Here is a 12,568-nt window from a genome sequence, read left to right on the forward strand (position 1 = left end):
ATTTTTTTTACTTTTTATAATTTTAAGATTAATTGTTTAAATAGAATATTTTTGAGTCGAGCCTACGGTTGAGTATAACTCTTTGAATTAAAAAAAAAAAAAATCCAAACTTCTCTTGAGCTACTATCGTGTGATGCTAATATATTTATTACCATATTTTATGAATTTAGGGTGATTAATTTTTGAAATATAATTTTTTTGTTAAATTTATGATAGAGTATAACTATTTGAATTTTCACTACCTCTCTTAAGGATTCATCTCCTTAATCCTTCCACTACCAAGCAAGATGAAAAATAAGGAAAGCTTGGAGAATATGAGTCCTCTCCCAAAGATGAGAAATAATTTAATTTTATTTTATTTTTACACATAAAATAAATTATAATATTTATTTTTAGAGAGAGAGAGGAAGGTGGATGAGAGAGAGAGAAAGGCTAGAGGAGGAAATTATGGGAGAGGAAGAGGAGGTGGTGGAATGGGAGGAGGAGGCCGAGTGGAAGCGGAGGCGATGAGGATAATTTGAGAATAAGGATAGCAAGGTAATTTAGAAAAAAAAATCTAAAGCTTAATAAAAATAAATCGAATGTTTAGATTTTTATTAAATTATCCGGCTAAAATAACCCAAAGTCAAGTGCTCATGATAAAAATCAAATATAAGGGTATGATAGGATAAAACTCTATCATTAAAGCTTTTCTAATAAATTATCCTAAATTAATTGAAAATATTTATCTAATTAATTTAATTTTTAGGTGGCATGAGGGTTAGATTGCCTAAAAGGGAGACCAAAAAAAGAGACTGATGTGGACTAGGAACAAATCTAGTGCCATCTACCTCTTCTTCATATGTTTTCTTTCATTTACTAATTGATCATGAGGTTATGCTTAAGTTAACTATTAAGATATCGATATCTTAAAAAAATTATTATGTGATCAATTATTCCAAAAGATTAAACTTTTAGGTAAAAAATATAATATATTTACAAATCATAATATCCACACATTATGTACAAATAGGTCCACTAATATCATCTTAAGGTTTAATTAGGTGATCAATAATTCTAAAAACTAATTTTTTTAAATGACTCAATATATTTATAAGTCTGAAAACTTTCTAATCCTAGTCCATATCAACTAGATTGTCATAAGTAATTCTGCTACCTGAAAGAAAATCCATAAAATCTACAACTAAATTCAGATGAATATATTTACGGTTATGAGGGTTTATTTGAGATTATGGTGAGCAGAGGGTGGCATTAGAAAACTTTTAATCTTATAGTAGTGTGTTGCATCTAATCACTGACAAGAGGATACATATAATTATGTAGGAATATATATAAATAGAGCTTCAATTTAAATAGGTTTCATTCTTTAGTACTATTTTCTTAAGTATTGGGTACCAATTCTCCCAAGTTAAGTTACACAAGGACTAAACATGTGCTTCACCCACTTACCATTTACACAAGGACTAAGTTACACAAGGACTATATATATATATATATATATATATATATAAGGAGATAAAATACATGGTGCACTAGAAGTTTATAGATGATTCCAGATATTCCAAATACAGGTTATGGATAAAATTTAAATCTTTTGCATTCTTCATTTCACAATTAAATATTTTCTTGATTTTTTTTCTCATTTTTATCTGAATATTTTTCCTAAAACACTGTTGGCAATGATAACATACTAATAGATCAAAGCGAGCAGTAGAATCCATGTCAGTCCCACAGAAATCTTTTCACGAATCATAACGAGATCGTTGGCAGCAAATTCTGCAAGTAAAAAGCTTCAGAGACGGTACATCGCATGTGTGCCTCACTCTCTGGCACGTGAAACGAGTTTGGAGGCATGGCAAGGAGACAGGAGAGCGAGTACGCCTCTCTCTCTCTCTCTCTCTCTCTCTCTCTCTCTCTCTACGGTAAGACTTGTAGGTCACCATCTTCCTGATAACAACAAGCCCCCCTTCACCAACCAACGAAGGAGACCAGAGCGATAAATTCCAAATCCCCTCTCTCTCGACACTGAGACTCGAAGGCTCACCGTCTTCCTGAGAGCAACAAGACACTCCTTCCATGGCCACCAACCAACCAAGGAGACCGTAGAGCAACCTTCCAAATCCCGGCCATGCCCACGCTGCGCCCCAACAACTGAAGCCTAGCATTGCACGTTCTGCTGCTCCTTCCCACCGGAGACGAATCGATGAGGACAATCTCCACATCCGGACGCTCCCACCGCCCACCCCATCCCTCTCTACTCACGGTTAATGTATTCCAAATGCATTTTGGCACCGAGCTTAGGAATGGTTTCAGCTCAAAACCTAATCACCTTCGACCATCCACATGGCTTCACCAGTTCCGTTTGTCACCTTGTGGTGTTGCGGGAGCGATGGCGGTGCAGCGAGCGCCTGAATCTGGTCCAATCGATCGTGGGTTACGTGCGGATAATGCCATATACAAAACCTGGGAGAACGTGGCGTTCGCTCGGTTTGATGCCTCCTCGGTCATGGAGAGAGCGTTGCATGGCCGGCACTCACCACCCACCGACACCATTCCGCCCTCCGACGAGGCCCTACCAACTGTTCTCTGATATGGTTTCTCGGAGAAACACAACACCTGATTGAAAAGTTTGAGATGTCCACTTCCCACCTTCAGACCTTTCAAGACTTCATATGATTAGAATTGATCGATCTCCAATCAAACCTTAGGGCTTGATGATGACGATTCTGATACAAAGCATCCATGCAAACAGATCCAAAGATGAACTATAGACAAAGCCAACTTCATCAAGGATCCATGAGACAGCCGATTGAAGCCATGTCACGTTAGATCAACAATATGGAGTAGACATAGACAAAAAAAACAACAGTGGAAGAGGTTCTCGCCATGGCACAGATTGCTTTCATTAAACAGGAACAGTAGTAGTCAAGAGAAAGCCAACATGAGCTTCAAATTTCCTTACAAGACAAAAGAGCCGAACAAAAAACAAGGAAATTTACCACATAACATGGAAGAACACCAAATTGCACATTCTGCTCAACAGCATCAAATCCTAAGAGGCATCCCTAATCTATCCAACCTGCCTGAGCCAGGATAAGCCTTGTTGGTGAACTTGGCATGCAGAGACGACGACCTCTGAGCTGCTACTGCCCCCGAGGATCTCTTCAGTGATCCAGACTTCTCATACTCCGGCCTCTGCTTCGGTGCGCTATGCGACCTCAGTTTCGCCGTCGAAGACTGCGTGTTCGCCATGTAGTTGGGGAAGTCTGCGAACCCACTGAACAAGCTCTGAGAGCCCTCGCCATTCGAGGGCGTGAAGGGGCCTTTGGTTGCGCTGCCACGCCGTGACGACGATGAGTAGTACTGCGGGCTTCCGCAGAAGCCCACTACCTGGAGCGGGAACCGCAGGGAGCTCAGACATTGCTGCTGCATGTTGACGGAGGATGGGCTGGGAATGGATTGTTGGGCAGCTGTGGAATCCTTTGATGGTGAATCCTGCACGGTGGTGAAGCTCCGGCTGTTGTAATCCGAGGTCAAGGTGGAGCATGAGTACTGATGATGGTTACTCCTCTTGTGACTGAACTGTGGCTTTCCTGGATCTACTTCCAGGATCTTAGCATTCTTCTCATCGTCGATCGATGCAAAGCTTCCTGTCTTCCTTGCAGCTTCTCGACCGTCCCAGCACCTCTCCTCCACCCACCGATCCAGCCAGTTCCATGCAGCAATATCGGGTCTGTCATCTGCTCCAGCATGCTTTGAGGAATTCCTCTGCACATAAGGGAAGCATGAAGTGATAGGTTGATTACTCTGCATCACTAGGTTTCCAGAGATTTAACTGGGATTACCTTGAGAGCACAAGACCCATCAGATTTCGTGGCACTCGATCGAACCGCTTGCTCATATTTCTCTGGAGTAGGAGGACCCTGAACGCGATATGATTTGCACATACAAATTATAAATAGAACGAAATTGCAAGAACAGAGGTCAGAGAAATGAGATCTAAAGCTTACAGCACGCATGCGGTTGCCTCTCTCAGACCCGTCCCTCTCCGAGCGCAAGGCTCGGCATGCCCGGGCTCGAGCCTGCACTCTCACCAGTGCTTGCATGCATCGCAGCGTCTCTGCAGCCTGTTTCCTAACAATGTTGCCTCTGACCAGTGCCTGTAGCTTCACCAGCCCCCTTAACGCTCTCAGTGCTCTCCTTGCCTTCAAGAAACACGAATGAATCAATCATGATCCATATGAATTATACATCAAATTCCGAGTATAATGGAAAGTCGATAGAACAAGTTGTCTTCCTCAGAATTCATCGCGTCAAATGTCCATTCTAACACGAGAAAGACCAGTTGTTTCTGCAGGCGTTTCATTGGCAGTGAACAGAAACACAAGCACACAACACAAACTACTATAGAATGGGAGCGAAAAGGGTACAAATCTATGGATCTAAGCCCATCTCTAGCTATCACCACTACGAGATGCTATCATAAATGCCTTGGCTAAGGCGACAGGCATCATCGTCAGCAAGTCCCATCTTCATCTGAGAACCAGGAGATATTCCTCTGCGACGACGGCATCAATGAGCCAACCGAACCGCAAGGGATAGGACAAGAGGTCCAAAGAAAGCAAAGGGAAATAGAAGGTCAAAAGAGTTCACTGGTAAAGACAACAAGGAAATAGGAAGACAGACGTAAAGAGGCTCTGATCTGCGAAAAGGTTGCACCCTTGAGGTGACAGGAGCCATTACCAAACCAGCTTCGCGGCGCAAAGCTTGAGCCATGGGCTATAGCATGCAAGAATCCAAATGCTTGTTTACTGCGCCAATCACGGACGCCAGACGCAAAAATGAAGAGAATAAGATCGGGGAAAAAACTATTCTTTTTCTGCAGATTCACATCAAAATTTCAACTTTTTAGTGTATACGGTCGAGAAAGGGGAAGAGCAGAGAAAGCCAACCAGGTAACCCCGGAAAGTAGACTGGATCTTTACGGCCGCCGACTCCTCCCGTTTCCCGCCCACGAGGCCCACAACGGTCCGCCCGCTGCTCGTCAGCCTCACCACCACGGCAGCCGCCTGCGCCGCGGCCACCGCTGCCTCCGCCACCGCCGCGGTCGCCGCAGCCACCGCGATGGCCCGCTTGCTCTGCTCCTCCTCGTCCACCACCAGCGCGGCCGTGCCGCACGGCCTCATAAGCTCCCTGTACGACCCCTTCCTCTCCTCGGACGGCGCCGGAGACGGCGGCCGAGGGTGCTCACCCCTCCGCAGCGGCGAAAGCTGCCGCTCCTTCTCCCGGGACGACTTCCCGAAGCCCCACTTCCTCTTCTCCTTGATCCCCGCCGAGTGCTCGCCTGGGTTCGCCTTCTTCCCGCCCAGGAGCCCCCGGATCCACCTCGCGGCGCGCCCCATGTGTTCACCGCTCCTCCGCCTGCGGTGACGCGAGCCGTCCTGTTACGGTCCCCATTTGCCTATAATTCAAGAAAAGAACCAACATAAAACGGAAATCCCAATCCCAAACGCAGAAGAGAAGGGAAGATATCGAAGCGGCGGAGGAGAAAGATAAGAGAGTCGAGTAGGGGGTTCGCGACACCATGGCCTCTCATTTATATCATTTACTCCGTTACCGTTGTCATGTACCAAAAAAAATGAATGTTCCATGGAGAAGGAATTCTCACACAAAAGTACCAAAACGCCCCAACAGCCACTGCTTATTTTCGCCCACCGCATACGTCATACCACTGACCGCTGCTTCCACGACAGGCTACCCAGGTAGGTTCACGTGGGCAAGACGGAACTGCAGGTCGATGACAGCGCGTTCCTCAGCCGTCTGATCGCGATCTGCAGTCCGACTCCACACCGATCGGATCCCCTTCTTGTTTCGTTTTCGTTTATTGCGTACTTCCTTCTGCTGGTCACAGCAGCAGGCAGTTTTGGTGGTGACAGAAGGAGGGAGAGGGAGGGGGGATGGGGGAAGGCGTGGGTGGCAGATCATGCGTTTGTCTTGGCCTCGTCGTCGGACGCTCGGCACGAAGCTTTGGGATGTGAGCATCGACGGTGATGGGACGGCGTGGAGAAGGTTGCATTGATAGCTTATGTCTATACGGTAGGGGAGAAAATAATCATATGTTCCCTGTTCTTATATTTCCTTATTCGAGTACATAAGTGGGATTAGCAGATACAAGATACTGCAATCTCATGGTTCACTTCATTGTTCTGAAGAAGCTACATACAAGTACAGGAGGAAAACAAGTCTTTGCTGATTTGCCTGCCACATTATCCTCTGGAGTTGATGGTGCTCAGAAAAGGCCTATGCAGCCTGTCATTTTTATCTGTATAGGTCAGAACGAATCACCAATTTGTATATTTCTGCATGAAGAGAAACATCATATTCACTTCCTTGCTGATTAATTCTTGAGATAAAGTCTGCTCACACTTACAGGATTTTTCCTCCATGCCTCTCTTCCTAGCTTGCATCATGAAGACCGTCTCCAGTGCCTGCAAATATTCCATGCTGTTTCACCACTGCTCATAAATGTAGGTGAGCTTGTCAGTCAAAGAGCTACTAGTTGCAACTTACGGGTGCTTCTTCTTTGGCTTCGCATTTCCATCTCGGGAAGCTTCGTGCTCACTGTCACTGCATGAATGGCTTCGAGAGAACACCCTCAAAGCCTGTTCAGTTTAGCTATCTTACAGACAATTAAGGAAAGAGAAGCATAAGATGAAGCAGCCGATTCAACGAACACGTACGAGGTTTGAGACAGATGATGCGAGCTGTGGGCGTTGGCACCAATGAACTCTCTTTAACACTCTCGGCTTGTCCCGCACTTGATCTCCGCGGCCTTCCATCGTCTCCGAGTACTTGGCATTGAGCACCGCAGCATCACTTGAGACTGCAATGACACCGACAAAGGAGCCGTCTTCGTACAATGGAGTCTTGGTCACCATCGCCGTAAGCATCTCCCCTGACTTCTTCTTAAGTGCGAGTTGACCTGACCACGGTTGACCTCTGTTCAATTGTTCCATGACCTTTCCAAGGTGCGGATTGCTTCCTTCTTGAATCAGCAGATCCCCAACCCTTTTCCCGAGTGCTTCATGGTCCTTCCATCCATATAGGTTTTCTGCTGATTGATTCCTGCACAAGAAGAAGATAATATTCAGGTTCTTTGTCATGTGAAGTCCTGTGTGAGAATTATATGTACAGCCCTGCTTTCATTAAATGAACTAAAATAGAAGCATACTTTGTGGCTAAAGCTTTGGAAATCGACCAAAGAACAAATAATAAACACTACAATTAAAAGAACAGTAAGCTAAAGAGAAGGGCTAAGGCTGGGGGTGGTGGGGGGGCAGAGAGAGAGAGAGAAGCTGCAGTAGACCAGAAGATGATCTCGCCAGTGTCCGGGCGGTAGATGTGAAGGGCGTGGCCGAAGTGTTTGAGCACGCTGCGGTAGGGGCCGTGGGCGAAGCGGCCGGGAATGGTGCTGCCAACCTCGCCACCTCCACGTCCTCTCCGACTCGTCCCAGGGCCAAGGTCATGAGCTTGCTGCTTTCTCCCTTTCCCCAGGATCAACTGCAGTTGCTCCCTTAGCCTCGCCTGGCTCACCTCCAAGTCCCGGAACCTCGTCACCAGATCCTCCAACGAGCCGCCCATCGGATCAGCCTGCGGCACTTCCTCGCTAGTGCTGCAGGTGAACTTGATGAGGTTGCCTCACCTAAAAGGAGGTGGAGACGTGATCGCTGCCCACCACCGGCTCTGCTGCTTTCCCGTGCCATCTGTCTTTGCTTATTTGGAGGACACCAAGTCTTGCTATGATCCCGGATTTAGCATCGAAGCAATCAATGCTCTTCAGCCACAAACTCATCAATGAAGCGTATCTCAACAGTCATAAACCTAAACCAATTAAAGAATCGTTCCTTGCCACTGCTAATCTCATTCCGCCTGTTTTCCGTGATGATGTATGCTTGACGACCTCGTGATGTTTCCTTTGACTTCTGCTGGTGCGCGTGACACAGTGCAGCAAACCCATTTATCCAATATCGAAGGCTTCAACTTTTTCTTCAAAAATAGAAAAAAAAATTCATTACAAGCTCACACGTGAACTTCAATATCAGATTTATTAATTATATAATAATAAATTTAATCAACTTAAATATCTCAATAGAGATCGAAGATTCCAAATGTTATTCGATTATTTTTATATTTAAATAGTAATCTAATGATAGTATATCTGCTCACTTATTTATTAAGAAACAAAGTTTCAAAATCTCATCCAACAAATTAGACTCTTCTACAATTAAGTTGAGAGTTAAAATCCTGGGCCTTTAATTTTTGCTTTAAGAAAGAAATAAACATACAAGGGAGATCTTGTAAATAATAATAATAATAATAATAATAATAATAATAATAATAATAATGATAATGTTCCTTCTGTTGAAAATAAGTTATTTGGAGTATACAAAATTTCAAAAAAAGTTATTTGGAATATAAAAAATTTAAGTTTGGAAAGAAGCGAAGATGCAAATAAAGGAGTGTGTGACATAAAAAAGATATACTGTGCTCTTGATTTATTTGGTAGATTTACATATGTTGAAAAGAACAAAAAATCCAGATTTAGGTAAGAGATTAAACAGCGATTGATCTTTTTTCTTCTTGGACATGGGAAAAGAATGTGGAATCATGTTTAAATCTTGTGAGATTATATATATATATATATATATATATAATCATGTTTTCTTGATTGTTCTTTTGATATCATCCTCTTTCCCTATAAATTTCATCAAATGTGATTCTCTCCTTGTGATTTTTTATAGTACAACATGAAAAAACAATCTATATGGTGATATCCTAACGACTAAGGCATAATGTAATAGATAAAAGGTCGAATCGTATAATTGCCAATCCATATGTAATGTTTGAATATAAGGAATAAAAAAGAAAAACACCGACAACATTACCCTAATTAAGATTTGTGTGGGAATATTAGGTTCTCCATCCTCTCCCACACAATCTCCATTATATATATAATTTAATATATATAATCTATTAGGATAATTTATCAAAAAACTCTAACAATGAGATTTTACCATATGAGCCCCCCAAGCTGATTTTTATCAATGGGTACACTTTTTTTTTCTTATAAAATACCGTAAATATTCTTGAAATCGAGTTGAGCTATTTAATAAAATGGGATAGGACCAATCCAAGGGCTGGTTCGGTCTAACTAGGTTTGTGATCCGGGTCAAATCCTATGAAGTGAATTGGGACATGTTCAAATCTAGGGGGTTATATGAGGGTTATATCTGTTGAATCTCGGATTTTGATGATGAAATCAATTGATGAATTAATTGATCTAATCCATATTATTGAAGTTAAGTGTGCAGGATTAACTATGATAGCCTGAAAACATAAAGCAAGGATACCGGAGTCAAGTTCGATGGACGCTTGAGAGTCCGAAGATTCATTAGAGATGCTGCCAGAATCAACCAAGAAGAAATTGAAGACTTGTCGGAACTTTCGGAAGTCTGCCGAAGAGATTGTCGAGGTTCGCGGAGATCAACGAGAATGCTCGGCTACTCGTTGAATTCGTCACAAGATTGGGAGCCTGTTGGAAGTCCGCCAGAAGAAATCCAAGGGCATATTGGAAGTTCGCTTGAAGATCGCCGGAAAGCTCGCCGGAACAAGACTCGACATTTGCCGATTAAAAACTTGCTTAGGATTATGTTTTTAGTTATGTAATATGTAATTAGGGTTAGGATTAAGGGATAATCCTATATCCTGGTTAGGGGTCAATTGGGCCCGAATTTAATCTGGTTTGGGCCGAACTTGAAGCCCAACCAGTGATCCATAAGGACTGGCGGTGGAACCGTCGGTCTGGGCGGTGGCACTACCTAGAGCCCGAAGGGTCGGGTGGTGGCATCGCCAGACTAGGCGGTGGCACCACCTAGCACCCGAGATCAGGCGGTGACACAACTACCGACAGGCGATGACACCGCTAGTACACTGTCAGTGTCAGACACTGATAGACAGTGGCACCACTAGCCTCGAAAACCCAAGAGAATTCAAAATTTGGAGCCCAAATTTAAATCCTCTTGAGACCTATAAATACCCCTCAATTCTAGAACACAACTTTTGCAAAATAATATATTGAGATAAGAGCTTTAGCAAGTCTTGTTTTCAAATTGCTTGAGTGTTCACCTCCTTCCTTCTTGTTGAAAAAAAATTTGTAAGAGTGTGAACCACTTATAAAGGTTGTAAGAGGGGTATTAGTCCTTCCCCTTCAAAGTGATTTGTTAGTGGAAGTTGGGAGCCTCATTGAAGAAGGCTTCGCATGTAGATATAGGTCATTTGACCGAACCACTTTAAATTGACATGTTCATTGAATCTGTAAGTACTTACCTTTCTGCAATCGTTATCTACATAGCAGCGAGTTTCCGGTTCTTACTTTACTCAAGTTACTATCAAAGCTAAATCTCTCTGCATTTTACGGAATTATTTTCAAACTTACAAGTTTTAATCCGCTGCACTAATTCACCCCCCCCCTCTTAGTGCCGTTCCGATCCTAACAATTGGTATCAGAGCGAGGCTCACTCTCATATTTGGTTTAATACCCAAGAGAGATGGCTTACTCCGGCATGCATGAGGGTCATTCTATCACACGTCCACCTATGTTTAATGGTTCGGATTACACATATTGGAAGACTTGTATGAGGATCTTCCTCATTTCCATGAATTTCGAGCTTTGGACTATTGTCGAAAATGGATTTCAAAAATCTTCTCTTCCGATGAGCGAATGGAATGAATCGGAGAAGAAGGTTTTTGCTTTAAACGCAAAGGCTATGAATGCCTTGTTTTGTGCACTAGACAAAAACGAATTTAATCGTGTTTCAATTTGTGATTCGGCTTTTGATATTTGGAGAACTCTTGAGGCCACTCATAAAAGCACTAGCCGAGTGAAAGAGTCCAAAATTAATATTCTTATGCACTTTTACGAACTTTTTCGAATGAAACCAAGTAAGTCCATCAGAGACATGCACACCCGTTTCACGGATGTCATCAATGGACTCAAAGCTTTTAGTAAATATTTTTCTAACTTTGAACTAGTAGCTAAAATCTTAAGATCCCTTCCAAAAAGTTGGGATTCAAAAGTTAAAACATTACATCTTGAAGAACTTATTGGGTCTCTAATGACCTACGAAATGACGTGTCAAGCTCATGATGAGCTAGAGAACCCCCTTCCAAAGAACAGGAAGAATATGACACTCACATCACAAGAAGATCACTTGAAAGGAACATCAAGTGATGAGGATAATGACAATGACATTGCATTTTGACTCAAAAATTTAAAAAATTTATAAGAAAGAACAAATTTAAAAATAATACCATAAATAGACTTGAACATAAAAAGGACCATGTGATATGTTACGAATGCAAGAAGCCAGGGTATTTCAAAAATGAATGCCCCCAAGCCAAGAAGAAGCAATCGAAGAAGAAGAAAGCTCTAAAAGCAACTTTGGACGATTCAAGTGATTCCGAAAGTGAAGATACTAGCAACAAAGAGGAGACAAACTTCGTGCTAATGACTTTGGGAGAAGAGGTATGTGATTTAATTAATGAAGATTTATCTTTTAAAGAACTCTCTATCGCTTTTCATGAATTATTTGATGAATGTATAACTATTAGTAAGAAGTTAAAAATCTTAAAGAAAGAGCATGTCTTACTACAAAATAAGTTTGATAGTCTTCAAACTCCTCCATGCTCTAAGTGTGAGCATTTAGAAGCAATAAAAAATAAAAATTTGCTACTTAAAGAGACCTTAAACAAGTTTAAGGTCGGTAGCAAAGGATTAGACATGATCTTTACAAACAAGGGTCACGTCGCAAATAAAAGTGGAATTGGATTTATAAAAGGATCACATCAAAATCCTACCACTTTCATTAAAGGGCCTACATTGCATGTTTCATCTTATATGAAATGTAACTTTTATTGCAAATCCGGACATGTTGCCTACAAATGTCTATTTAGGAAAATTAGTCCACATAAATTAATATGGGTTCCTAAAGGAACTATAAATAATTCAATAATGAATAACAAAATTGGTGGATCAATTTTTAAGGCACCCAAAATCAAATGGGTACCTAAAAAACATCCTCTTTTGTAGACAAACCCACAAGCTAGGAGCAAGAGATGGTATCTCGATAGTGGATGCTCAAGACATATGACTGGAGATCCATCTCATTTCCCTATGCTCACTAGCAAAGAAGAAGGGTACGTCACCTTCGGAGACAACAACAAAGGCAAAATCATTGGCAAGGGAATCATAGGTAACAAATTAAGTTTTTCTATTGATGATGTATTACCAGTTGATGGATTGAAACATAATCTCTTGAGTATTAGTCAATTATGCGATAAATGTTATATCGTTAGATTTGAATCAAATGTGTGCATTATTGAAAAACCAAATAATAACATGTCAATGATTGCTTTAAAGCAAAATAATGTCTACACCATCAAACTTGATGAACTAAGTAATGAAATATGCTTCTTTGCCTTAAATGATGATGCTTAGCTTTGGCATAGG

The 12,568-nt window shown here is 42.0% G+C and overlaps 2 protein-coding genes across 4 annotated transcripts; both read right to left on the bottom strand.

Moving 5' to 3' along the window:
- Positions 1–2,865: 2,865 nt before the first annotated feature.
- Positions 2,866–5,589, bottom strand: LOC135638887 (protein IQ-DOMAIN 22-like). The gene is made up of 4 exons (XM_065152409.1): positions 4,953–5,589; positions 4,011–4,205; positions 3,846–3,923; positions 2,866–3,768 (listed from the first exon to the last, which is right to left on the bottom strand). The coding sequence occupies exons 1-4, from the start codon at positions 5,400–5,402 to the stop codon at positions 3,046–3,048; spliced, it is 1,446 nt and encodes a 481-aa protein (XP_065008481.1). The 5' UTR covers positions 5,403–5,589; the 3' UTR covers positions 2,866–3,045.
- A 503-nt stretch (positions 5,590–6,092) lies between these two features.
- On the bottom strand, positions 6,093–7,754 carry LOC135638888 (uncharacterized). Of its 3 annotated transcripts, none has more exons than XM_065152412.1 (5): positions 7,367–7,754; positions 6,741–7,125; positions 6,571–6,662; positions 6,431–6,488; positions 6,093–6,309 (listed from the first exon to the last, which is right to left on the bottom strand). In XM_065152412.1, the coding sequence occupies exons 1-4, from the start codon at positions 7,639–7,641 to the stop codon at positions 6,467–6,469; spliced, it is 774 nt and encodes a 257-aa protein (XP_065008484.1). In that variant the 5' UTR covers positions 7,642–7,754; the 3' UTR covers positions 6,093–6,309; positions 6,431–6,466. The 3 variants fall into 3 exon arrangements, with proteins under 3 accessions (XP_065008484.1, XP_065008483.1, XP_065008482.1); XM_065152411.1 differs by having other exon boundaries at positions 6,093–6,322; XM_065152410.1 differs by having other exon boundaries at positions 6,093–6,359.
- Positions 7,755–12,568: the final 4,814 nt, after the last annotated feature.

Source organism: Musa acuminata, chromosome BXJ3-5 (genome assembly GCF_036884655.1).
Source record: "Musa acuminata AAA Group cultivar baxijiao chromosome BXJ3-5, Cavendish_Baxijiao_AAA, whole genome shotgun sequence".
NCBI lineage: Eukaryota > Viridiplantae > Streptophyta > Magnoliopsida > Zingiberales > Musaceae > Musa > Musa acuminata.